This window comes from Hippocampus comes, unplaced genomic scaffold, assembly GCF_001891065.2.
Source record: "Hippocampus comes isolate QL1 unplaced genomic scaffold, H_comes_QL1_v1.1 scaffold22, whole genome shotgun sequence".
Taxonomy (NCBI): Eukaryota; Metazoa; Chordata; class Actinopteri; order Syngnathiformes; family Syngnathidae; genus Hippocampus; species Hippocampus comes.
The window spans coordinates 4545344-4573158 of record NW_017806175.1 but is presented as its reverse complement, the minus strand read 5'-3'; the positions used below and the strand labels follow the sequence as shown (position 1 = coordinate 4573158).

Sequence of the window (27815 nt, the reverse complement as noted above, 5' to 3'; positions counted from 1 at the left end):
TCCCTCCTTAAATCACCCCATCCTTTGTGGAAAAACCGGAGGCATCCGTCGTCAGGAGTTCAGTCTGTGCAAGAGGTCGGCTTTTGAACCTTGGCCCGGAACACATCTCTGGGAAGTAGGCCTCCCGAGCTTGAATACCGCAACGGCGATTTTGTCAGGACAAAAAAAAAAGGGAGAAGGAAGACAGAGATGAATCCTAGACGCTGCTGTTTGATGAAATCACAACACCGCGCACACGCCAAACCTTAACTGCGGGACACGCAACTTCATTGCTCAGAAAAAGGTATGTTCTCCTTGACCAACTTGTATGCAAGACATGACAAAGTGCATGAGTGTGTGTGTATGGGGGAGGCAGGCGGCAGATATTTTGTGTCTGGAAGCTCCAGACAGAACTATTTAGCAGAACTAATCTTCTCTGGAACGGTGTCAGGCGCAGGAACGCACGTGACTCTGCCATGACGTGTATCAATGCAGACTGAGATTCACTCAAGAAACACAAAGTGCCATTTTAATATGTGACTGTCGGGCAGCAACAGAGAGAGCGAAATCACAAGAGGAAGGAAGCAACATTCCTGCCAAAACACTTGAGGAAGGTTGACCCCATCAGATGGGGGAGATTGGAAGATTTTTTTTTTCCTTAAAGGCACAGAACCACTTGAGACAGTCTGATTGTATTCCAGGTAAAATCAATAACATTACGGCAAAATGAATGAAGGGCCAAGGCCAATAGCGAATGATGGTGTCGCTTTCATGGTGGAAAACATTCCACTCAAAAGGACATCATTGATTGTTGCCAACTACCGTGACAGTGAGGGGAAAGGCATTTCGAATATGCAAAACTGGGGGAGTAAAACTCTTAAGAGGGAGAAAGACCTTGCGTTTTGAAAGGCCAAAGTAAATCCTCATATTTCGCTCCAGTAAGTCTGGAAATTGAGAGGGTAAGAGAAGACGCGGATTTAAAAAGACAGAACAGATGCTTGATGAACATCCAGGACATTCCAGTCCTCACCTGAAACTGCGGGTCACTGCATGCTTTGCTACGCTAACCGCAAATGACCCACGGCAAGGGTACGACTGGCTCTCAGCATCAGTTAGCAAAATCGGTGCGAGATTGAAAGGTCGCCCAGGCAGCACCGAGCGAATGATTCAAAGTTTGACCAGGCCGCAGGCAGGAACCTTTGGTTTGATCGAGTTGCATGTTATTGCATTTCCATTTAAGAAAAGTACAATAATCCCTGTCAGGTAGCCGGTAGTAATGCTAGGCATAAATGGAGGATGGAGCGCTGTTCACCGATTGGCTGACAGAGACTTGTCCGCCATTGGACCTAGAGTCTAATTCCCGTCTTGTTCATAGCTTCTCGCTGGTAATGAGAAGCCTGAACACAGTTGACAGGACAGGTCATCACGGGATTAGGAAGAGGAATCTAACAAAGTATGTGAGTGGTAGTCATGGAAACGTTCAACTCAACACTAGCATTACCACTCACTCTGAGGTGGACTATGCGGTGAGGAGAAACAATACCAGAAGCGAATCCTTACAATTAAGGGCTTTAATTTCCTTCCCGGATCTCCACTCAACCCTGGATCCCCGGGCAGCTCGAGCCTCACCTTCCCAGCGTCACTCACAATGTTACATCAGGAGGCGAGGGGGGAAGACCCACCACAAGGGGCTCCTACAGAGGGAATTTCCACTATTTAACAGCTTTTGATACAATGCCCGTGTGTGTTTAAGGCAAGCACACAGGAGGTCGTGTGTGTGGAGGAGGGTGTTGGGAGATTGGAGGGTCCTTTTCTGGACAGAATGTGACAGGACTTGACTGAGAGGGCCTGCAGCTCGGAACAACTCTTCACTTAAAAAGTTGACTTGAGGCAACTGAACTCCTTTTGTCTCCATTCAACTTTTGCCATAATCAGGATTGATGGAGCCACTACAGAGAAAACCAGAGGTGGCAAAAGTGCTCCCTCAGTGTATTTTGTAAAAGTACAGACACTAGTACCGGTACACTGGTGTCAAACTCAAGGCCTGGGGGCCAGATCTGGCCCGCCACATCATTTTATGTGGCCCGCGAAAGCAAATCAACTTCCGTGATACTTACTAAAATTTGTACCATTTGGCTCCTATGTAACAAATAAGAGAGATATTGTAAGCTTTTTCTTGTGACCAAACCTCTCATGACAGTAACGTACACAACAGTTGAATAAACCGTTATTCTTGACGCCTTTTCTCTGGTTTCAGTCAGAACGGCCCTCCAAGGGAAACCGTAACTAAAATGTGGCCCGCTAGAAAATGGGGTTGACACTCCTGCTCTAGTAAGTGAACGTGCTTACCAAGAGTGGATCTCAGTATTGGAGGCAATACTTCCAACTACGATGTCACATTCACCAGAACACCAGCAATAGATGCTTCAAGAAATTCAAGTTAACGTTAATACGTTACGAATACACTATCTCGTTTTTTCCATCCGGCTACAAGAGTTAATGTGTCTAATATAGGTGAAATGATTTCTATCGTCTCGCAGGCAGATAACTAGCTAAGTAGCGTGGCTAATGTCAGTTCGTTTCCACTCTTGTCATTACTTCACTAAACACAGAGGACCACCACACCACATTTTTATTGTATTATTTACTTTTTGAACATTTTTTTACATTTTGACAAAATCCTGAAGACGCAATATTTTTTAATCATGGTTATCAGAACAGTCAGAATCTGATCCCGGCTCGTGCCTACTGTTGAAATGAACTCACTCTTCTCCACTAAAGTCGAACAAAGCCAACTGGATGGCAGAATCTGCTCACAAAGAGCGATTGATTGAAGCAGCAGATGGGTGTTGGGGGGTGAGAAAGAGGTTAGCTCGAGGAAGGTTGGGGGCCGCACCCTAATCCGCCGTAAAGACCTCTGACCTAACCATCAAACCAACATGTTTTGGGTTTCACTACTAGTAGCAGGAAAACAGATTGTGGTGGTGGGGGTGTGCGGGGCCTCTTTTGGGGGTGCTACCAAGGTGAGATCGAGCTAAGTAGCGAACAAGCAAGACGTCTCCCTCCAAAGTGAGCCACTTAATCTGGGAAAACTCCTCCGTTCTAACCCACCCCCATCTTTCACCTTTTAATCTCGAGGGAAGGCTCCGACAAAACTGCTGGCTCGAGTCCCTTTTTTGTGGAGAAAACCCTTCGTGGCTCCATTTTTTTTAAATACGTCCCACATGTGGTGTTTAACAGCAAGACATAAAACACTGCTGGCTCATAAGGCAACACAAAAGCATTTTCCATCCTTACGCTGGTGACGATGGCTAATTTCTTGAGAAGTATTTTTTATTTTAGTGGCCTGCATTTCTGGGGTCTGCAAAGGTCGGCCAGCATTTTGTGCTCACGTTTAGTGTCTGCTTCCTGACACTTTTTTTTCTCCAACTCCAAAACTATCTGGAAGTTAGCGCTGTAACATCTGTGGCAACAAATAGAGGGAGGGAGTTTGCTTGTACTACACACAAACAGTGGCTGGTGACATGATGTAATCAAAAGCTTGGACCACAGCTTGACACGGAGTCCTTGTGTGAAGGGATGACTTTTCTGTCTCTAAAATTGCTCATTTGTTGTGGATTTTAGCAACTTTTTGGGCAACTAGGAGAGTCAAAAATCCAGATGGGGGATTTCTTTTTTTCCAACTGGCAAATACTGTATATGGGCTATAAAAATATATATACATTTTCAGCTTTGGTAAATCACTGCAGGCTGTGAGGAGTGGTGCATGGAACAATCCACAAAGCCTGATGGGTGGAAAATGCATCAGGACTTGAAAAAAAGACCTCTCATGTCCATAAAACATAATGAGTGAGTCTAAAGTCTTGCAATGTAGCATCACCAGTGACGAACTCCCAACTAAGAAATTTTCCAAATGGGGTTGTAATTGAATGTAGACGAGCATAAGACATATTTTATCAGCGTGAAAAAATACAAGGAACCATGGCCAATACTGTACAGCAAACTGCCATTTTGGTTTCAAGCAGTCATTTTGAGTGTGAATTCCAGGGCTCGTAATGACCAACCAGGGTATTTGCCCAAATCTGAAGCATAAAAATGTCAAAGAGATTGGATCGCGTAAATCACGACTGTCCACAGGTTTGCACACCATTTCTGGTAGGAACTTTTGTACATTGGTTTTACCTTGGTCTTACTTTGAATTGGACAGGTCAGTGTTTTGACATTTGCTTTCCAATTATTATTTTTATTTTTTTTGTCCCATTCATCCATCCATCACCCCAACCGCTAAAATAAATTGGTTATAATGCAAACCAAATAGGAGAAAGAGGTTTCGTCTTATAGTAGTGTAAGCAATTTTGTTTCTTCCCCCCAGCCCCAAACATACGTAGACTATTATTTCCCAAGCTATAACCTAAATATATTCTCTTCAGCTGTGCGGCAACCAACAACACATGGAAGTGTTTATATTTTGTACCGATATGCGTATTGTACACGTGGGGTAGTGAAACAACATAAACCTTCAGGTAGTCCAATAAGATGCTCCCTAACTCTAATTATGAAAGGACAGATGCTAGGGGGGGGAAAAAAACCTCAGCTCCTGTATATGCTGTCTGAGTTGGTTTCATTGTGAACAAGTAGAATGAAAAACCTTAAAATGGGTCCATAAATCTCAGCATCTAAGAAGGCTCATTGTACAGCGCACACCTCTGCCAAAGCCAATAATGCTATTTTTCATCATGTCAAATTGATTAAAGGAGTTCCCTCTTGGTGCTTCCGCAAACTGGTCTTTTTAAAAATGCTTTTCCCCCTTGACAAAGGTCTTTGACAAAAGATCTGAAGCTACAGATATACGGTACATTTAAAAAGTAATTTATAGATTCCACTTGGTAAGCATAGCGTCGTGTTAAATCATGGGTAGTTTTAAAGGAAATCATTAAATTCTCTGAGCGAACCAAAACTGAACTTAATTTCATACAGTCAATTTAGTTTTATTTTAGCCAAATGACCTGGCCCTTTGTCTGACAAAAAAAATTCAACAGAAAAAAAAGAAAAAAGTTAGCCCACCCATATTAAACTGAAAATGATTGAAAATCCCCATAGGCCCAAAGAACCTGTGATCCAAAGTACAAAGCAAGTAGCTGACATACAAACTACAGTTGTGCCTTTCATGGCAGCGCCAAAAACAGCAAGGTAGCCGAATTAAAGCGCAGTGCAGAAATAGCGAGCTGGGAAGAGACGCCTGTTAATAAATGTTAGAAGGTTGAGGACCTGGCTGTGCACTTCGAAAGACTTATGTGGCTGGCCCTGTTGCCAAAATATACTGTTAGGCGGGCGGGTTCGGAGCCCCGCGGCGGCTCCTTTTGTTGCACGCTGATTTTTGCTGCTTTCACAGCTATGTTATTGAACATGTGCATTCGTCGAGAGTGACGAACAAGGCGGGAGATGAAAATTAATCCTATTGCTATTCGGGGAGAGAAATTGGCATCAAGTTTCCTTCCGTGTGCCAAATCGCTTTCAGTTGAAGCGATTTAGCGACAACCGCAAAGAGGAAGAGTGGGAAGAGGGCAGAAAGTATGATTATGTGAGAGGAAACGGCCCGCAAAAACGAGTCCAAATACGAATAGAGTACCATAAGGAGAAAATATATATTTTTTAAAACCAAACCACCAATCCAGGTACTCTGGTTCCCTCAAGGGTCCGAACGCATGCATCTTAACACGTTGTCTTATGTATTTATAACTACTGAAATTATGACATTTCTACTGTGTGAGTGCAATAGTTATAGACTAACGCTCATTCTCACAAATTCTAGTTACGTCAAAGCTGTGCAAACTGAACTCGGCCGCAAACTTGAGGAACCCCTGAGTTCATCTAGGGAAAAAAATTAAATGTTTTAAACTGGCTAAGTATATTTCTAAACTTAAAGCCTACAGCGGATGTATTTTACCTGCTAAAGTAGAGACTCGAAGGCAATAACTCCCCTTAAGAACGCATGATGATCCATTTCCTCCTAATTCTGACTTTTGGAAGCTATATTTAAATGAAATGAAATCAAAACGTTTCGGGTTCAGGTTAGTGTAGCGGTATGGTTATGGTTTACACTATTAAGGCAATTAGCACCATTTTAGGGGTTGTCAATCAATCTGTCCCTATCCTCTGCAAATAGTGTCGTCGGTTTATTGTAAGGCTGCTGCCTAAGTAGTTACGGTCTGCCATCTCTTTGCTGTCGACTAGCCTCTGGAAAGACGAGCAACTGATCTGGATACTCGCATCCACGCAACCAGTCGCTGTTACCGAGTCCTTTTCATAGAGCAGCTCCAAGAAACGTGGGTGGTGGTGGTGGTGGTGGTGGTAAGCGGGAGAGGGGCCGGGGGCGCTGTCAGAATCCCTCAAGAACCACAATGGCGTCATAAGGGGAGACACAGAAGGGAGTGGATTTCGTGGTCTTCGCCATGAGTCAGGACTGACTGTCAGGAGCGATGTAGCCGCATTCGAAGAAGGCACGACCAAGGCCAGGGAGCTAAGTGGGGGTGGCGTCATCGTTTCCGTGCCAGTCGGTTGATGGAAAACAGGAATAGAATTAACACTAGATGAGGATGAAGGCTAATTGGTGTCTTTGCGGAGAGACTTAAGGTCTTCTGACTCAATCAAGTGGATTTACAAGGCAGGGTTCAAGTGACATGATTCCCATTTTTTGCTTTCAAGTCGCATCATTGGAATACACACCATCGTAAATAATTTGGGCACGAACGTAAATCCAGCCATGGGCTACGACATGATGCGTGACTGTCACGTCTCCCCACTTTTTTGAAAAGCATGAGACCAGGACGGCACGTCTGCCCATTCAGCTCCTGGCCGGCTCTTTTGCACCTCCTCTGTGAGCACTTGCTGCTTCATTGAAGGTCTTTCACTCGCTTTGAGCTGTGAGTGAGTCATGTTAGGTCGCAACTGTTTCCTCAGTTTTTACTTTTGAACAGTTTTTTTTAATTGTTTGGGGTTTTTTTTAAACAAAGAGCTGCATAGCCAAGAATCGGCCTGGGAATTCAAGATTGTGCCAACATTTCTGCTGTCAAAGTTATTTGTTTTGCATTCCACTATAATAGCGCTTTCTCAACCAATTAATCTGTCCTAAAAATGATGGTTTATTCATTGTAAATAATGTATCTGGTTTGTCAATGTGTTAGTGACGTATTATGACAATTAAATGCTCATCCACTGCAAGGCAGAAGGTACCGTTAACCTTTGGCTCAACCTCTGGCTAAACTGCAGTTTTTAGCCATATAGATGCAATAATCTTTCTAGATATTTTCATTTGGTGGTTAAGTTGGTGAGATGCAATGAGATTTTTATGATGTAAAATATGTGCTTTGACCAAAAACAAAACAAAACCAAAAAAATCCTCACGCTAAGGCCCACAAAGTTTGTAAAGAAAGCAAAGTGCGAGAATTGGTAGCAAAGACAAAGCTCGGTCGTCAGCCGCCACACATTTGGTTCGTAACCTGCAGGCCCTCAGATAAACAGCGTGTCTGAGAGCGGGGGAACCGACAGACAAAAAACAGACCTGCTAGAAGACCATCCAAAAGTGTTCTTTCGGGTCTTTCCATGCAAACAAAACTGAAAGCTGCTGACACACTTCTTCAAACAACCATTCACCGAAAAGCGCTTAACTTTTAAGATGAATTTTTTAAAAAATGCAGCTTGATTCTCCCAATATGTTTTTTTAATAATCAAAAGACACCTTTATTCAAAAACAAATAGTAATAAAAAAATTAATAAATGAAAAAATAAGAGAGAGGCCGGTAATTGGGAAAAAAAGAAGTATTTCCTATAATTTTCTTTTTTTTTGGACTGCTTAACTTCACTATCATGTTGTGGGTGAGCTGGAGGTTATCCCAGTTTTTGGTTGGCCCAAAGCTAAGGTAGGGAAGAATAATTGGATTATCGCATTTGTTGTAGTGTTTTTTTTTGTCCTGCCACTGACAAGTCCCAATGTATGAAGTTGCTGTATGTGCATTTTATTGCAAATGATTTTGCTGACCCCAGAGTCACGACTCACGGACCCCGGTTGGAGAAATTCTAGACTTTCAAGGTTTTGTCTTCATGCAGGCGGGCCCGGGGGGCCTTGGAGGAGGGGGAGCACAAGTCACTGTCCATCAATCCACCATAACGCAATGCAGGGGCTGATGTGGAGCCTGTGCGCTCTACTCTGCCTCTCCCTGTGGGGAGGAAGTTCCTGTGGGAACTCCAAGGAAACCCGGAGGACAAAAGAGGCGTCTCTTCACAGGAGTAAAAGAGCCCTCGTAGATCCCGATGGCAAAAAGTGCTCCTACACCTTCCTAGTGCCTGAGCAGAAAATTACAGGTTTGAACTCTTATTACTTTTTTGCTTGTTCCTCAAACATGCCTGTGATTATTTTCCATTTAACGGGATTGGTTTGTTATAAGGGCATTGAAGAGATCGGAACTTTGTGCTCTGGTTGTCTTAGAAGATGTTTCGTGTCTCATCCAAGCTGACGTCTACAGTTCACGTGCAAAGGCTAGAAAGAACAGCATTAGTCAGAGTGCTGGTGTGAAAACCCAATTTACTTAAAAAAATAAAAATAAAAAAACATCTAGATTAATCAAGTGAAACGTGGATAAGGACGCTAAATTGAGTGGATATCGTAAACAGTTGTAGGGCTGCCTCGGAAACGGGACAGACTGAAAATAAAACCTCCATCATTGGATTTGTGGAAGGCATAGATAGGCATCAAATGTGTGGTTGAGTTGTCTTGAGTAATTTAGTAAATCGATATCCAGCCTGCTAACTTACATCAGCTCTTTAATATCCATTTTACCGTCAAAACAGCCTGTCTGTGACCATCCTACCATCAGAAACATCAGTTATTTAGCCAGGCCCTAAGCGACAATGTCAACTACGTCTGAAGTTTCTCCCTTCCAAGTAATCTATCTCATGAGCATCATCTTTTCGACTGACGCATCACACATTCAAACAACGGGACAAGAGAATTCAGCTAAAAAAGCAATTTGCCCCATTTTTCCTCATTCACACACTGCCTTTTTTCAATAAAATATTTTTTACTCGTGGTGCCATCTGAGCTGTTGCCAACTAGAAGTACATGTGACGTCACGGTGAACAGATCTTTAGCTGTTCTCGACTTCTCACTGCCTGCATACGTCGTGTGTTATCAGGTCCAATCTGTGCCAGCTCCACAGGCCCCGAGCCAAACAAGGACGCAGTGACCCGCATGGACCTCGCAGACGTGCGGGAGGTGCTGAGCAAACAGCGGCGCGAGATCGACACGCTGCAGCTGGTGGTGGACGTGGACGGCAACCTGGTGAACGAGATGAAACTGCTGAGGAAAGAGAGCAGGAACATGAACTCCAGGGTGACCCAGCTTTACATGCAGCTGCTGCATGAGATCATCAGGAAACGGGACAACTCCCTGGAGCTGGCCCAGCTGGAGAACCGCGTCCTCAACGTGACCTCCGAGATGATACGACTCAACTCCAGGTACAGGGAGCTGGAGGCCCGCTTCGCCACCATGGCCGGGGTGGTCAACAACCAGTCCGTTCTCATCTCAGCCTTGGAAGAACAATGCCTGAGGCCCGTGGGGCGCAGCGATCTGCCTGCCATGCCGCCGCTGGTTCAGGTGGTGCCGCAGACCATACCGGTCAACAACCGCTTCACCAACGAAATACAGCGGGACCACAACAACAGGGCGTTTTCGCGAGGATCGCGCACAAACTCGCCAACTCCGAGCCCCTTTGGAATTGAACCTCCGCCGCCACAGGGAACGCTCACTTCTGATGGTGGGTAGCCGTGCCCCAAATCTATACCAACACATCAAGATCAATTTTCTCAAGGTGTCGCTCGGTTGCGTGTGGCCTTGGCATGAGACCTCTGCCTTTGGCATGAAAATGGCATTCAGAACATTCCGAGAGATCTGGAGGGTATTGATTGATTCATTCAATATCAACTTAACCTGTAGTTTGATCAAGCACATCTCGATTATGCTTCTCCCTTGTTCGCTTTAGTGACTTTTTACAGACTACCATCTAGAATATTCTTCAACCGTGCAGACAAATACATATTTAATGCATTCTTGGCAACTAAGTGAGACAGTGAAATCATCCGGTATGCTATTGGCCGCTTCTCAGAGAGCATATGTACTGCAGATTTTGGTTCAACAACAAGAAGGAACTAAACCTAGCCCAACAAATCCTGACTAGAGTTCGAGCAGCCAGTCGACACGTGTATTGGTGCATAATAACAAAAAAAAAAAAAAAAAAGGATGTGCAGACAAGCGAAGCATCCAAATTCAACATTACATAACGTAAGTCAGAATGCGCCACCGTCTATCACACAAAAAGATAAAATAAGAAAGTGGAAAAACAGTACATATGGCACGAAATGAAAACAACCAACTCTTCCACTGGATGCTAACTGGAACCATGAAACTGACCACTAATAGAATCTGGTATATGTACGCTCACCATTACAATCAATACACATTAGCAGAGCACAGTTTGGGCTACTGAAGTCCCTTGTTGAAACACTGTGGCTTTATGGGTTGACGCCGGGCCCCATGGTGATCCCACACAACTGAGAAAAGCCGTCTTCCGTAGTCTTCGGCCCCCAAGGCCCCTCACGCAACACCCATGCTGGTTTATTAACACTCACACAAGGGTAAACGGGAGGAAACGCGGCGGGATGATTCAGCTGCTTCGGCTTTAGGGCCAATGCGCTTGTGAATATTCATCCACACAACAATCAAAAGTGTGTTTGGATGGCTTTGGATGACAGGATGTTTGCAGGGTTGCGGTTGAAAGGAGATGTTTTGCACCTCCCTCCAGACACGGACACTTTTTCCACCGATTTCTTTGCCATTTTTGTCTTGGTTTATTTTATTTAGTATTTGGCAAACATTACTGCTCAAGTACTTTTTGATGGTATTATATATTATTTAAATACGTTATAACATTATTATTATAGTGTATATTTATTTTAGTATCCCTCTATTTTTATTATATTGTATTTGTATCTAGTTGCATTTATTTTGAGATTTGCGTTTCATTTATTTGTAGATTATCTTATTTTAGATTGTGATTATTTATATGTTAAGTTATTTTTACATTTAGCATTTTATTTATTTTCACATTGAGTTGATTGTCGATTATTTTGTATTTGAGTTTATTTTAGATTTGGTATTTATTTTTTTTTAAGATCTCACATTTTATTTATTCACTATCATTCATTTGAATAGGATTACATCATTTTGAATTTATATGTTCATTATATTATTTCTGTTTATATTATTTTGTATTGAGTTTCATGTCCATATTATTCTGTATTATTTTTGTCATGATTCAAACTTTATTGCATATTTCATTTTTTATTTTTATTCAGGGGTTTGGGGGGGGGGGCAGATAATAGTGACTTGATATTTTATTCCAAAAATGTTTTTTTGTTAAACTTCAGGTCCATTCAAGGACTGTTTCCAGGTGCGGAAAGCCGGTCACACTACCAGCGGGATGTACCTGCTGAAGACTGATGGCAGCGAGCGGCTGATCCAAGTTTGGTGCGAGCACGGCCTCGACAACGGCGGCTGGACCGTGTTGCAGAGGAGGCGGGACGGCTCTGTTAATTTCTTTCGCAACTGGGAGAACTACAAGGTATGTTCCAGAGGTGGAGTAACTGACATATGTGCAAGTCATGTGCAAGTCTGAGGTTTGAACCTTTAGGTTTCAAGCAAGTCCCAAGTTACAGTCGCAAAAAGTTTGTGTTTAGCCCCAGTTAAGCCTCTCCAGCATTTTATTTGATATTCTAAAATATACGTATGTTCTCAGCCCTACTATGTATGGCTCCTATGCAAGATGGATTTTGTCTTTGGGGTTCATTTAGAGTTGTGACTAAAACTGGCGACCTGTCCAGAGTGCACCCCACCGTTTGCCCAAAGTCAGCCGGGGTTGGCGCCACCTCACCCGCGACCCTAATGAGGACAAGCTCTTTGGAAAATGGATAGATGGGGGGTTCGTTTTGGGGCCACTAAATGAATGCGTGTTCCGTGACCGTAAACAGTTTAGCTGCATATTTTCAAACAAAGTGCAGTCGCGGCCAGGGACCGTAACACAAATATACAGAATTAGCAATGTGCCGGTAGACTGAGACCCCGAGATGGAAATGCAGCATGTTTATTTTTCCCCCCCAAGTGCCAGCTTCACTACTTCATTGTGATACACATCAGCTTCCAGGAAAGGACTGTCAAGGGAGTTTTCTGATTCTGTCGCATCATACAAAGGTACATTTAGAAATCAATACCGCTGTCTGGCAGTGTAGCAAGAAAGGAATCTTAGCAGCTGTGAATTTACTGAAGTTGAGCAATTGTCGAATCCCGACAGACGAACTGCAGCTTTATTACATTAACATCTCCATATGTCAAATTATCAACTGGTAAACAACACCTACGACGAAGCGATAGGGGCTTTCACTCAAAAATTGTTGACTCATTTTCCCCTTCACTTGAAGAGAAAGGAAATGACTGACATAATTCAAGACAAGTACTGTTTTGTTTTGTTTTGAGTCCCTCCTGCTAGCAAGTCGCCAGTCGCTTTTTTGGAAAAATGGACACCAGAGGAATCAGAAAAGCCAAAAAGTTGCTTTTTCACCAAAAAAAAAAATGTCTTGAGCAATAAACTTGAATTAATAGTCACCTAGCTCTACTACAAATGGAAAAACCCTTCCTCTTGCAGAGAGGCTTTGGCAACATTGACGGCGAACACTGGCTCGGGCTGGAGAACATTTACAACCTGGGCAAGCAGGGTGACTACAAACTTATGGTGGAACTGGAGGACTGGAACGGCAAGAAGGTGTACGCAGAGTACAGCAGCTTCCGCCTGGAGCCCGAGAGCGAGGGCTACCGCCTGAGGCTGGGCGCCTACCAGGGCAACGCCGGTGACTCCTTCACCAGCCACAACGGCAAACAATTCACCACGCTGGACCGAGACAAGGATGCCTTCTCAGGTACGTGACTGTCAGAGGTGGAAAACATACTCAGGCTAGTAGAAGTGCAGATACACAGACTAATGCAAGTACAAAACTACAAAGGCAGTCAAGTGCACAACGGAGAAGGCTGAAACCTGCTGCGAATAACAAAAATCCAAGTGTAATGGATGCCACAATATGGCGCAAGAAGTCAAATGCAAATGCTGAAATGCAATTTTGCCCAGCGTCACAGATTCGGGTCCTTTAAGTAAAAAAGTATGGACTCTGAATGGAATACAAAAGAGAGAAAAAAAGATAAAAAAGTATGGACTCTGAATGGAATACAAAAGAGTATTTTAAAAAAAGTTTTTTTTAAAATACTGTCAATAATGTACAGGGGTTATATGCTGTGGTTAAAGTCCATACAAATTAGATTTCCTCTTCTTAACTTATATTTCGTTTGTACTGAGAAGAAAAATAAGATATTTTTGGCTCAGGTTTTTCTTCAACATATTTCCCTGTCTTTTCTTTTACTGTGAAACAATTCACAAAACAATGGGAAATTTTGCTCATACAGTCCCCTGAAAATATATAATGACATTTTGACCACCAGAATCTGGTGGTTTTATGCTGGGAAAAGACAACTCGTTGGCAATAAATCATTCTTGGAGCAGACGACATCAAACAATTCTCTCATTGTAAATAAGACTAAAGATGATGAATATTTTGTTTCGCAGAATCTATTTGCATCATCGTCATGACTGGTCCACGATTCACATCCCCGCCATTTCATTCGATCATTTACACGATTTCAACTGCGGTCTAGTCACAACAGATACTTGTTATTGTGATTTTTCAAGTACCTATACTATCAATAATGAAGTATTTGTACTATCCATTGATCTATCAGCTTCACTTGCTCTTCATTGCTACCGTTGTGTTTGTCCTCAAGGGAACTGCGCCCACTTCCACAAGGGCGGCTGGTGGTACAACGCATGTGGCCAGACCAACCTGAACGGCGTGTGGTACAGCGGCGGAGTTTACCGCAGCAAATTTCAAGACGGGATCTTCTGGGCCGAATACGGAGGGGGGTTCTACTCACTCAAGTCCGTGTGCCTGATGATCCGACCCATTGACTAGATCCTCGCCACAGTGGCTCCTGCTTTATTTTCCACAAATAAAAAATGCATCCCTGAATAGACACTGTACAAGTACGAGGATAAAAGACATTTGAGAAGAGGAGGAGGAATAAACGACGGCATATGTTTTTGCAAGGACTGATGGACTCCAAGCAGCTCAAATGCCGAAAAGAATAGAAACTGTTCCTGAAGGCCAAGTCGGAAAAAAAATCCAAATTGTTTCAGTTGAGCCATGCAGCATGAATCCAGCCTTTGGCTCCTGGGACAATCAATATTACTCCCATGTGACACAGTTGACTTCTTGGGGAAAGACGGAATGGTCTTTCTTTTTCTGTTTTTTTTTTTGGTACGGTACTTAAGAAGATAGCTCTCAGGAGCAGCTTACGTTTTTTTTTTGTACTTAAGAAGATAGCTCTCAGGAGCAGCTTACTGTCAACATCGGAAGTAATTATGTTCATATGGAAGGCTAAAGAATAAACTTTGTTATTAATTTGAGTGCCACGCTACATTTTTAGGGATCCCTGGCACTGAAATGCGCAGGCATGTAAATACCTATGGCCTTTGCTTGTGAGAGTTTAACTTAAATGTGATTCTACTCAGGCCCGAAAAGTTCACAAAGCCACTTTTGCGACTTGCATTTTTTTTTTTGTTCCTAGTATATCAGTAGGTATTTATGGAAAGCGCAGTCTTCTCTATTGATATTCTGCCCAGTAATGTCATGTGTTAGCCAATTTTAAAACTGCCTGTGATGAATAGCGTTGCAGCAGTACATAGATGCCAGAACATTCTCATTGTAAGTAAAGCAAATGTGTATCCTCTCTCACCATTTTCATTCCTTTTAAATTTACAGCAACAGAAAATATTTATGCACACTGCCACAAAAGTCTTACTGTTAAAACCACTGCAGATCCGTTTCGGAAATGCAAAATTAAGACGTGGCATACAACGCCAGAGTGAAAGGGGGTGGGGGGGATACTTGTATGGAGGAAAAGAAGACTGTGACACACTGCCAGTTGTCATTCAATGTGTCCAATTAAAAGTATTTTATAAAAGCTTTCTGTGTCCTTTACTGATCGGCTTGAGTAAGGTGTGAGGAAAACAGCAGGATAGTGCGCAAGGCATGCTAACTTGTTTGCTACAGGTATGAAGCAGCTATGTTAATGAGGTTGAAGAAATTCTGGCAGTGGGGTTGACTGCTAATGTTAGCGCAAGCCACCCAATAGACAGTGACAAATGCGATCAACACAACGGGGCGGGAGAAGCGAGTGTGATATGAAGGCAGAAAATTGCCGAGGTCAACTGTGTAGCCAAAAGGGCCCATTGCCAGAGGCGACAAGTACAGACGGCAACAATCGACCAATGCTCGCTCTTGTAAATTCGCTTTCAGTATGCGAGACGCTCCAAAGAGCAATGCAATTCGTGCTACTGCAGACAAGGAGGGGCTAAATAGCAAATCAGAGAAGCATTTTCAAGAAGGCTATGTTTCATCACAGCGGGACCACACGTCTCTGTGGTCTCTTTGTGCACCCGTGATTGGCTTGTGTGAACATGAATGAGTTAATCAGAGCATTGAACAGAGTGGTTGCTGTGAAAAATGCGGACAAGGGTGCAGTCTGTGGCTACCAAGGCTAGTGACAGATCGGCTTGAGAGTCCCTCACGCGTCGCTTTAGTATGAAGGCTTCTCTGCAGAAAAGCTAGGCGAGCTTTCTTCAATCTTGTGGCCAGCTGAGCTTTGCTTCACACACACCCCAAAAAAATTTATGACTGAATTTCAGTTGCTACGAGATTGAACTAGACAATCTGCCAAACAAAAACCAGAACACACAGTCAAGCCTTAAGACACACAAATGAATTTTCCTCGCTGGAAACCGTGCATGATGTCATCTTGGCACCAAAGCGAAGAAAGAGTGTAAATATTACAGGAAAGAAGATTTATTCCTCATTTTCGCGCTGATTTATCCGTTTGTTCTAGCTGGCAAGAACTCCGGTGTTTTAAAACAATGCCAGCCAACGGAATATTCAGCACCGGGAAGAGAAAGCAGATGATGCAATTTTGTGTTATCAACACTTCACTCCCATTTTTGTGAGTTTTTCACATCCCACTCTAAACAGGAACTTCTTTGTACACACGCAGACAACCTTTCCAGACCTCTGCATTCTTGTTTTTACAGGTTGATGTTTATGGGCTAATGGTTAAATGGAAGGAGAGTGTGTGTGTGTGTGTGTGTGAAGTGTGTGAGAGTTACCGAGGTATGGTATACACGACACCATGCTCTGGCTGCTTATGTAGTCCCGCAGACGCTTGTAATTGTCCTCTTTGGACATCAGGAAGTCGAGCCGGTCAAATGTGGCCTTGTCCTTGCGACTCAGTAACTGGAAGGATGCGATGGTGGGATTGTTACATAAGCCATGTGGAGACAATTTGCAATGCGCACAATTTTTTTTCTAAACTGCGTAAAGATTTTAACTGTCAATTCTTGTTATATTATATCCAATCATTTTTAAGCGTTCAAATTCTAGTTTCTTTGCATAATACAGAGGTTGTAAAATAACGTAAAAATGGAAATATTACTTATTCTCTTCATTTTTTCCCCCCTTAGATTTAGCGGAGATGGCTTCCACTTCTTAAATTATATTGTAATTCTTCTCCATGGTGAGCAGAAGGGGATTTTCAGTTCTTCAACTTAAAATTCCATCATTCATTTGCACCATTGGAGTGCCTTAAGTTAATAAATGCCTCTTTCGGAAACAAAGTAATACATGCATAAACATAAAAATGCTCCCTTGTCCCAAAATTTGAAAATGTCATAATCTGTCAGAAAACAAAATCCTAAAATTTCAGTGTTGAGTCTAGATTGAAAAAAAAAAAAAAAAGATTTTAAAATTCGTATTTCAACATAATCTTTTGAAGAATGTGTTTACGTTCCCACACCTTGTCATCCATCATGTTTTCTCACATGTGTTATGTTTCATTGGCCTTTTGTTCGTGTGTCCTTTTTTTTTTGTCTTTTAAGACGCCCCCCAATTGGCAACTAAATAAACCGGGCTTGGCTTCAAAGTAGGGATAAACATACTCACCGCCCATGTTTTGGTGAGTCTGAAGATGGGAGCGCTCTGCAGGCCCGACACCACCGCCATGACGGCGTGAAGGTTGTTCATTTCGCATAATTTCTACGTTAACGACACGAGACATTGGTCATGTGTTTTCAATGCAAACAATCGCCAGGACCTACGTTTGTGGTATGCAGAGGTGGGGGGGATGTGTGTACCTTGGCGGTGCGGATGTATAGACTCAGCACCTCGGCTCTGATCTTCAGCGTCTGCGCGTGGAGGATCTCGCGAACCACCCAGAAACTGGTCTAGATTAAACACACACACGCAGAGATGTTAAGAAAGACCGATAGAGCTGAGCAAAAGCAGACTTTATGCGAAACCCATGGCAGAAATTATGGCACCTTACAAAAGTCCGTATTTAGAATGGTTACTTGCAAATAAAAACATATTTCCATTTTTTTTCTGATGAAATTGCTACAAGCTAATGATGGTGAAAAATCTTTGCTGGGCTGAAAAACAAAACAAAACACGTTTCTCTGCCCATGGTCAGCCAGACTGGGCGAATTTCCAAAGCCACTTTTCAGTGATGGCCAGTACAATCCCTGAAACACTTTCATGCAGAAAACAACCAATCCCCCATGAAACAGTGGCAGGGGATATTTATGTATGCATCGCCAAGGCTTTTTCTTCTCACTCCCGACTCCACTTTGCAATGATAGGCAGCCTGCGAAGCTTATGTCGCCCCAAAGCACAGGCTCGTGCCCTAGTTGTCATAGTAACAAAAGCCAACCTCATCATTGGCCCAGCAATATATGGGGTGGAAGGAGGGCTGGCTGACAAGCATGAGACAACAAACTGTGACCTAAGACGGAATATTGTGAAAAACAAAAACATGTCACAGAGGTCTCATTAAGACACCTGGAAACAGTTTTACAATTGAAAAGTAAAGACATGCAGAAAGATCCAAAGGGTTGACGTGATTTATAAACATAAAACCAAGAAGGGATGAGGATGAGTCTGCGGATGGTTCCGCATACAAACAAGTCGTTGATTCAATCAAGCAGAAATGGAAAGAAGACAGAGGAAGGCACGGTAATTGGTCCAATAGTGTGAGGCGGTCAGCCGAGGCATCCACGTGCACCATGTGTTCCTGAGAACACTCAGCCCATCTGGACTTATCCCCAAATGCCACCTCATTTAAATTCTGTACTGCTGTTCGTCGTCCTCTTTTTCCACAGTGTAAGTGGATGGACTCACTCAGCTTAGCAGCGCAGGTGTGACGAGTCCCAGTGCGCTGTGTGGGACGTGCACACATATCTGACCCCACAGCTGGTTTTGCCTTCCGTTTGCTGGAAAGAGCGCCTTGGGTTGTTTTTCTTTCGAGGTAGAGGCAAGGAGCTGTGGAACGATAAGTTTGTCTAGCAACTCCCGTCTCATTCTCTTTCCGCTGCCACCTTCCGTCTATGCAGGTGGTACGCAGGAATTGTAGCAAAAAAAAAAAAAAAGTGCATATTCACAGCACGGTGCACTAGCGGTTGGCACAACTGCCTCATAGTTCTGAGGATCGGCGTTCAAATCTCATTTACATGCTCTCCCTGCGCTATCTTTGCTGTCGGCAAAGCACTCACTCTGCACTCGGCAGAATGCAAAGTTGACTCACTGAGGATCGGCGTTCAAATCTCATTTACATGCTCTTCCTGCGCTATCTTTGCTGTCCTCTCGGCAGAATGCAAAGTTGACTCGATTTGACATGTCGGTGGAAAAAGGGAGCTGTTAATTGCCACGTTCGCAGCATGTGGAATCGGTCTACCGAATTGAACTGGAACCCACACGCAAGTGGGTTGGGAACTGCCAAATAAATCAAGACCGGCAGATTTTGACACAGGATCAATCCGTTTAATGGTCTGAAGGTGACTGTAACAACCTGGAACCAACAATGGAAGACAGCAAATGTGATTAGATGGGAGTTCGGCTTGTGTGACAGTCTGCTATCTCTGAATGTCCATTAATCTGTGGAACACTGGCGTTTACATCTGGTATTACAGGATGTAGATCATTACTGCGTCAGCGTTTGTGACAAAACGCATCAAGTCAGATCACTGCGCATTCGTCAACACGGGCTGTAAATTATTATCCGTGCCTCGTGTTTAATTGCATGGCTCGGCTCCACTCCTGGCGCACACCGGGGCCAACAAAACTACAAGTGAAGGACGAGGGATTAGAGGTGCTCGGCAGGAGTCCGGCGGCCCAATCCCATTATCCAACCAGCTAATTTTCCTTGGCTGGGGTTTGAGCTCCCAACATCTTGAATCACCGTTTGGGATCTGCCAGGAAAGACGAGTTTCCTCGGGAACGCATTCTTGCATAATAGTCTCATCCGTTTACACTGGGTAGGCACCGAACGAGGGTTTAAGGGAGCTCGGTGAACGGAATAAAAAAAAAAAAAAAAAAAAAACAACTAAATTCCAGATGACTATGACATGATGTTATATCATAATTGCGATGATTAACTATTGTACACATTTTACAAAGACCATTTAGACTGATTTATGAGCAGGATGATGATAAGGTGTCCAGATGATTATGTACGGTTCAGGGGGAAAGAAAAGGTGAAAAAGGATCATTTGCTCTGTAAATGATGCAAAAGGAGGACAAGGGTAGAAAAATGAGGTGTAATCTGCCTGGATGCAGATAACTTTGAATTAACTGAACGACGCTCACCTGGTTGAACCTGCGCGTGAAGGCAACAACGTTGGGAGCGGAGCTGTGCTTCTCCTTCTTGTTCCAACCGCAGCTTGACAGCTCCTGAAAAAACACACGCAAACAATCAGGGGAATTGACATCTAGCGCCGGGGGGCACAGCCAGGGCCCCCCGCCCCCCCCAAACAATTGTCTGCTTGCATTCAATTGTGTAAATTTGCGGTTTATTTCTGTGTACGCACATAAATTCCTGCTAATTTCAATGTCAAGTTTCAGATTTCAACAATTCGGAGACTTACGCAACCCAAGATACAAGTGGATGTGAAAACTGTTGAAATTATTGATCATTTGCGAGTTTGCAAATACGTATCATGTCAAAGTACTTTTCTCAAGACACTGGATGTTTTACAGTGTGGAAAAAGAACAAAAGAGATTTCCTTCGACCTTTTAGAAGGAACAATAGAGTACTTAATACACAATCGAGTCCAAAAAGAAGCAGCAGCTGTGGTGATAATAGGGTGAGTATTTCGTTTTATTTTACAAGAGGGCTGGGATTTTCATACATGAACAAAGAGAAAGAGTGCTCCTCTTAATCCTCATCAGCCGGCTTGACTTAGAGCAAAACACGATCAGCTATATCAGGGCTGCACACAATAACCCCGGGTGACCGTTGGTATGGCAACTTCTGGGAACGGCAACTAGACAGAGCTCGACCACATTTGAACCTCAGCATTTGTAAGATCCGATGTCAAATGGTAAAAGCAGACGACGGTGAGTTGAGAACCGAGTTCAAAATGGTGGTGGGGTCCAGACAAGGATATGGAGGCTCTTGCTGGATCATCACCGCCCTGCACGGAACCAGGATGTGGCTGCTCCAGAAAGTAGGAGCCCGTCTCGCTGAGGGAAGTCAACTGTTTATTTAATATAATGTGCTTCCCCTCCGTAAACCACGTCAATCATCATTCCCTGCAGGATCCACACCGTTGCATGACTATTCCTGAACAAAAGGCGCTCTATGGTCTTGACATCTCTTGACCACCGATCGGGTAGACCTCAGCAAATGATGCTCATCTTGCAATACCGGGGCCACGTGGACTTGTCGGGTGATTAAGATACCTAAAAAAGCCTGGAGGCACTTCAAGTTTTTCAGACCCGGGAGTCAACTCTTGACAAAACTGAAATTGATTTGAAAGTGAGTTAAGATGTAGACTGCAATGGCTTGTAATCAAAGGTACCCCACGAATTTGCAAATAACCTTCCTCGGGAAATTTAATGTAGAAAATGACAACAATGATTTGGTGAATAACCCAATCAGCAGATTTCTTTGTACTCTTTCTGTCATGCCCTAAGATGCTTCTATGGCCCCATGTAAGCAGAGGAGTAGCTAACGCAGTGTTTCTCAAATAGTGGGGCGCACCCCCCACTTGATGATGCACGGAAAGATCGCTACTGGCGGAAGTTAACAGTTCGTACGGGAAAGGGGCAACGAAAGATAGAGGCGCTTATTACATACAATATGCACTTCAAAAGATACTGCGTATGCACGACTGAGTGAAAAACAATTGGACAATCATAACTGCTATTTTTATTGCTTGCAAAGCAGTGACATACAAGCTAGCGTACTCGCCCTTCTGGTGCATTGCTTCAAAGTCAAATCATCTGTAAGCCATTTATCAATGTTAGATAAGTGTGAAATTACTTTCGGGTGCTTTGAGGTCAGCCGTTTAAGGTTTATTTATTAATATAGGCAATTATACGCACTTAGGGAAGTATCCATTAGTTTACGTTTTTGCTGTCGTTGTCAGGGCTTGCTCCTTAACTCCAGCGAACAGCGAGGATTCAGTATATCGCAAATATAAACTTTATAGGATATCATGAAAATATGTGTTTGAATGTGGATGCTCCACTGTGGTCTCTGTTCGATTCACGAACGCTGCGGTAAAAAGACTGAAGAGTCAAGCCACAGACATCGGAACATCCCTACGCGCTGCCGATGGCAACACAGCTGGACAAGTACAAGTAAATAAAATTGGGTCAATTAAGAGCCAAACGAGGGCTACCGAGAACAACTAGCGGCAACTCGTTTTAGACACACTTCGGTCCCAGAAGGATTTAAAAGCACGTCACGACAAGTATCATATAAACAGCCAGACGGTGCCGAATAAGATCAGCAGCTGCAGCAGAACCACAGATGCGAATGACCTCATTAGTGATACCGCAGCGGTCCTTTTCCCATTGTCTACATTGTAAACGGAAACCTGCAGCGTCGGGTACCCTGTGAGACCTGAGAACCCGCGGCGTGCCGGAGCAAGAGCCGAGGCACGATGGAAAAATTGATTGAACAAGCGTGCTTGCGGCGAGAGACCAGAGATAGGAGGGGGATTCGCTCGAACAGGAAGGAAAACAGGGATTGTTGATTATGTGAACAGCAGCTTGCGGTGAGACCGAGCACAACCTTTGACTGATTGCGGGACGTTGCCAAGTTTAGTGCCGCGAGTCAACAGACGTACTTGTTCCCTTCTTGTTTTGATAAGAAACAACAACAAGGGGGAGAGAGAATTACGATAGGGATGAGGGCAAACGTATAACGCACCGCTGCCTCCAAAGTGTAGACTCCAGCTAGGATCTGCTCTATGTCCAAGCCAACATTAGAACCTTTTCCTGCGCGCACCATCGGAGGAGACGACTTTACCAGGTGCGTTTTTTTTCCCTCCCACCGACCACGAGACTGATCGTTTGTCAAGAGCAGTAAAATTTCACAGAGCATGTTATCACGGCACTGCAGTGCAACCTTTGCCACAGTCAGTCCAGCGCAGTGATTCCCAGCCAGAGTGCCGTGTCAGCTCATCTGACTCCTGATACCGCCATAGATCCTTTTACACTGGCCTGTAAAAGTGTTATTTTAAAGGGGTCACTGGTCTGTATAAACGGCAATGACACGGATATTTGTTTGAATTTACTGAATGTTTTAAATAACTTTTCTTAACTTGTATTAAAGTGGACGTCGAGTCTTTTCTTTACAATAATATGTCCCATGCGCCCCCCACTAATCCAAACACGGCATTATGATTAATACTGCGTTTGTGAAATATGAATGAACAAGAAAAAAAAAAATGTTTTTATCCATCTCAGGGATAGGCCATTTTGCTACCTGCTGTCGACTGAAAATGACATCACAGATGCTCAGGGCTCAGGTAACGAGCAAGCATGGCTCACCTGTTTGTGAGTTGGGTCATGTGACATTCGCAAGTTGAGCTTGAACACTTTTTGTGACGCGTATTCTAGCTGACGGCAATGACGCCGTGCCGAATTGCACCCTTAGATCCTGTCCACGTCTCTTACAGTGTAAATGACACGAGACTCGGTTTCACTTTGCATCTCACTGGCAGCACTGGAAGCCGTTAAGGCGACAGGAGGTCATGCTCGAGAAACAACTTTCAATCTACAATCCGGACACGTCCACGAGATTTCCACTGTGCGGATGAGCAAGAAAGGCGCACATACTGACATCCGCCGGGGGCATAAAATGCAACGCGATAGCCGTGCTTCCTGAAGACTTGAAGAAGTGATGCTTGGCAGACACACCACATAACTCACTTGGCTGAAGTGGTCATGAGTGACTTAGAGGCAAGCGTTCTCTGTCACTTAATATTTCATCGACTCCCAGCTTGAGATGAATAACTTTCAAATGTGTGAAAGGGAAAGATGTTGCAAAGAACGTCGGCAGGCAAGCTTCCTGGTATAGAAAACTGACAAATAGGCCCCAAAAGACCTTTTTAATGGCTTGTACACAAATAGTTGGGTCTCTGGAGTGGTAAAACCTGCAACGTTGGACATTCTGAAAGAAAAGAGAATGTGCAACGTGCATGAATAAAAACTGAGGTATGACGGAAAAAAAAATTGATGGGTGGGCAGTATTCGCCCTAAATGAAAAAAAAAATAAAAAATCAAAAATCTGCCAAAAAACAATCAGAATAGAAGCCTTAAATTACGACAGCATCTATTTTGGTGGTACACAGTCATGTGCTATCAACAGTTTTTGTGTGTGTGTGTGTGTGTGTGTGTGTGTGTGTGTAAATTTATTGAGGATTTTAGAGACATTTGAAGCATTCATCCGATGAAAATTCCATTGCTGCCGGGAGGCAGACGTGCTAACCACGAGACCACCATGCTTCTCATTGAATCAAATTGACTTAAAGCAGTAAGGTCAAACGTAGGTTAGGTTTCATGACGGAATACTTTAATAAACTCGAGCACTTTGGATTAATCCCGCGGAGGGCAGGCTAGAGCTCTTGTTTTGACGATTTTGCAAGTGCATCATATAAAAAGGTCTGATCTGATATCATGTGAAGAGCAAATACGGACTGGTGGGAGCACCTCGATGCGTGAAATTCAATTTACAACATCCAAACAAAGGGACCCTCTCATCTCGTCTCGGAAGGGATTCTTTCCCGTGTTCCCATTTTGCGAGCTTTATCCAAAAGAAAACAACACCGCACAATAAGATAGATCCGTTCTAATGGCACAATTGAATGATAGCCCATGAAAACGGAACCATGGAAGTGGGAACATTAGGGAGACAAACCAACATTTTCTGAGAAAATATTCCTCAAAAGTCAACCAAATAAAAATCTTGGTGAGGAACTTAAGACAAGCTGGTCGTGTGATTCGGACTTTAGGGTACGATTAAATTTTTTTTTTAATTGAACTGCAAATTTTTTTTCCACATGATAAAATGACCCAACAAAATGAAGACCAAACCCTAGCAAAGAAGTATGAAACATGAACCAAAACAATACACTGGAGAAAAAAAAGGCGATCGTGCTATTAAAATACACTTGCTCATGCGACAAGCATCACTCTGCAAACACCTACTGGTTCCCACTCTTTCTTTCCCAAGTGTGATTAGTCTTACTTTATTTAGTTTTTTATAAAATATTGACCTCCTCTTCTCACTTTTGACAGTTTAGAATGTCAAAATGGCATGGAACAGAACAAACGAATTCACTTACGTGTTACGTGGGAAAGCTGTCTGGTACAAAACTTAGCAGGTGCCAAGTTCAAAGAATATTACACAACCAGTTATTCAATACAGTACATTCTTACTCGGCCAGGGAACACAGTTGAGATGACAGGCAGGCACACACACACACACACACGCCTGGTTTTTGCATTATATGGCCACGAGGAGCACAAGGAAGTGGAAAATAAGACTTTCAATCAAGTTTACCCCCCTCCCCCATTCTCCTCCAGCAGCTTTCATCTCCGTAACAGGCGGGCTCTCACTTTCCCATTCTGACACAATAAGCGTGGACTTGTAATCCTCACCCAAAGTGGGTCGATTTAAAGAAGACATGTTATGGCACTTTCTTTTCACATTTAAAACCGTTCCGAGGTGGCTTAATAAAAGGGCTCCTGCGTCCTTCAAAAGAGTCAAGAATGACCACTTACAAAACTCTGGTTCATGTTTCCGACTGCTGATTTTGTTACCATGAATAAGTGCTATTCAATATCCTTGATGTCCTCTTAACGTCTGTATACTAGTTATGCTCTTTGTCCTCACTAGTAGGACAAATTAAGCATATTAGTAGGACAACTTTATGTTACTAGTGAGGCAAAACTGTGCACTAGTTGACAGCTGCGTGCTACTAATACTATTAGGTAAATTTCAAATTATACAAGTTCACCTCTATCTAGCACTTCTCTAATCTTGTCCAGGCTTGCCATGAAGCCGTTATGCGCTTTTATTCACGGCGTACAAGTGGGTTATTGTGTAAAACTCATTCCATTTCTATTATGATGGCTGTCTTTGTGTGTATTCATAAACTGTCTCACCTCGGGCTGGATGGCTTTGAAAACAGGATCATCCATGAGTGTAATCTGGCCCTGGAGGAGAGCATTTAAACAAATGTTAGAACATTTATCACAAAAACAGCCGCTGCTTTTCATACCATAAAGATCAGGACGAGAAGCCCCAGAGTGCCCTCTTGTGGTCGGAAATGAGGCCAAACGCATGCTCTCACATTGCGGCACTCCTTTAGCAAGGTCACTGGTGTCAAAGATGGATTTTACGCTTGCACGTCTCATCATCCAAGCCCAATTTAATGCCATTCATTTGATTTTCATGTACATTTCAAGTGACGCACGTCCCATATGGCCGCGTTAACGATAAGGGAACATGAAACAAGACGTTTGAGAACATTCCTGAACTTCACGTAACCAACTCCACTGTCAATACTTTCAAATCCAGCCTTAAAAATTGAGATGTGTTCAAAACCTCTACAGTAAATTCACTCGAGTCGATAAATAAAATAATAAAGTTCTCAACCTGACACTGGCCATCGTTTCACATTAGCTCAGCACTTTAGGTTTGTGCTTACGCTTCAAAAAAAAAAAAAAAAACCCTTAAAAGTTAGTTGGTCAAGGACAGCTCGAAACAAACAGACTTACGGCATATTCTTCCGGTGTGACCTTCAGCACGTCAAAGACAACTGCGTCAAAGCTCTTCTTCAGCTCGGAGGAGCCCTTGTCACTGAGAGACTCTGAGCTGCTGCTCCTCTGGAACACACATATGCACGTAGTTTCATCACAATGAAAGCAACTGATACAAGCATGCTGGAAACAAGCCTCTCATTCAGTGTTTGCCAACTAGGGATGCACATACCCTTTGGGGTACGTGAGCACATTGCAGGGGGTACGTGGATACATTCAGATTTTTCTTTTTTTTTTATTTCTCAGCTCAATAACGGTGGCACAGATGCGCCAAAATCACAACAGCTGCATGTCAACAAGTGTCGCATTAAAGCTCAGCTGGCCGATAAAAAGGCAGTAAAACAGAAAATAAAATATTTCTTAATGTAATCATCAGTTGTTTTCTACTTTTGTAGAATCATCAACACTGGAAGAGTGAGGGCGTGGGGGTAATCATGGTATGAGAAAAAGTCTCGGAAACACGTAAAAAAATGGCAACCACTGCGCTCATTAATTGTGAGGGGTAATGTTTTAATAAGGTCTCACCACTATTAACTATAAATGTATGACTGTCATCTTTAAACGGCATTTTGTGGGCTCTTGTATGCATGAGAGTGAACTTTCCCCCCCCTCATTTCTTATCACAACATTATAATACTAATAACTGTGATCATTTCTGGTCATGCCGAAGGTGAAATAAATTATTCATAGGGTTTTTATTCATAGGGTAGTTTCTTTCCATGTTGTTGGAAATCGAGAACTAACCAAAAATGTCTCGGGGAAATTGATGGATAGGGAAGGATGTGTTGCTGAGAAGCGGCTTCACCTCTGAAACGGTGGCAGCAGTCGGGGCGAGGCTTGATTGGCCATTGGGGAAGTCCATCATTCCCACAGCATGCAGCTCTAGCACAGGAGGCCGTCATTCATGATGCTCAGCTGCAGCAAAAGCCCGCTCTGCCCTGCCAAAAAAAAATTCACAGCAACAAATACAGTCGTGAATACCTTACAGCAGAGAAAGCTCTCACTGTAAAGCAGCACCACCTGGTGGCTAAACTCATTTCCACATCAACAAACCTGAATTCAACCATGGCCACTGGAAGCTTTAGTTCACTGACCTCGTGGAGACAAACTGAATTTAGGTCTAAGTGAGATCAGTGCATACCATATGGATACTTCCACGGCCCTATAACTTATACAGCTTAGGACAGAACGAGAGGGAGATGATGAAAAGATCTGCGCTAAACAGCTTACAGCACAACTCACGTGTCTCATGAAATGTAACAGTGGAACAACAAACGTTGGACGAGAGAGCGAGCGTGCGAGAGACAGGAAGAGGAAGTCAGTGAGAGAGAGAGAGAGAGAGAGAGAGAGAGAGGCTTTGATTTTGCAACTACAGAAAACTGTCTTTTTATGCCGTTCTTGCAAACTTTTGAACCGTTTCAACCATGGCAGAATTTGTGAAATATTGGCAATTAAAAATCTCACTG

General features: G+C 43.4%; 2 protein-coding genes and 1 long non-coding RNA gene across 4 annotated transcripts in view; 1 reads left to right on the top strand and 2 right to left on the bottom strand.

Annotated features, from left to right (window-relative positions):
- Nucleotides 1–27815, bottom strand: part of ralgps2 (Ral GEF with PH domain and SH3 binding motif 2) — a 54510-nt gene that overhangs the window by 9340 nt on the left and 17355 nt on the right. For both annotated transcript variants that reach the window (XM_019896797.1, XM_019896798.1), the window contains exons 3-9: nucleotides 27155–27282; nucleotides 26308–26415; nucleotides 25693–25743; nucleotides 19879–19962; nucleotides 17373–17462; nucleotides 17182–17274; nucleotides 16350–16476 (exon numbers count right to left, since the gene is read on the bottom strand). In XM_019896797.1, coding sequence (XP_019752356.1) covers nucleotides 16350–16476; nucleotides 17182–17274; nucleotides 17373–17462; nucleotides 19879–19962; nucleotides 25693–25743; nucleotides 26308–26415; nucleotides 27155–27214 — 613 coding nt within the window. In that variant the 5' untranslated portion in view covers nucleotides 27215–27282. The remainder of the gene's footprint in view (nucleotides 1–16349; nucleotides 16477–17181; nucleotides 17275–17372; nucleotides 17463–19878; nucleotides 19963–25692; nucleotides 25744–26307; nucleotides 26416–27154; nucleotides 27283–27815) is intronic.
- On the top strand, nucleotides 2–14447 carry angptl1a (angiopoietin-like 1a). Its single transcript, XM_019896799.1, has 6 exons — nucleotides 2–283; nucleotides 8086–8340; nucleotides 9171–9791; nucleotides 11461–11654; nucleotides 12732–13002; nucleotides 13916–14447. The coding sequence occupies exons 2-6, from the start codon at nucleotides 8151–8153 to the stop codon at nucleotides 14101–14103; spliced, it is 1464 nt and encodes a 487-aa protein (XP_019752358.1). The 5' UTR covers nucleotides 2–283; nucleotides 8086–8150; the 3' UTR covers nucleotides 14104–14447.
- Nucleotides 14305–15149, bottom strand: LOC109532138 (uncharacterized). Its single transcript, XR_002171324.1, has 2 exons — nucleotides 14488–15149; nucleotides 14305–14423 (listed from the first exon to the last, which is right to left on the bottom strand). It is a non-coding gene; the product is annotated as an uncharacterized LOC109532138 (long non-coding RNA).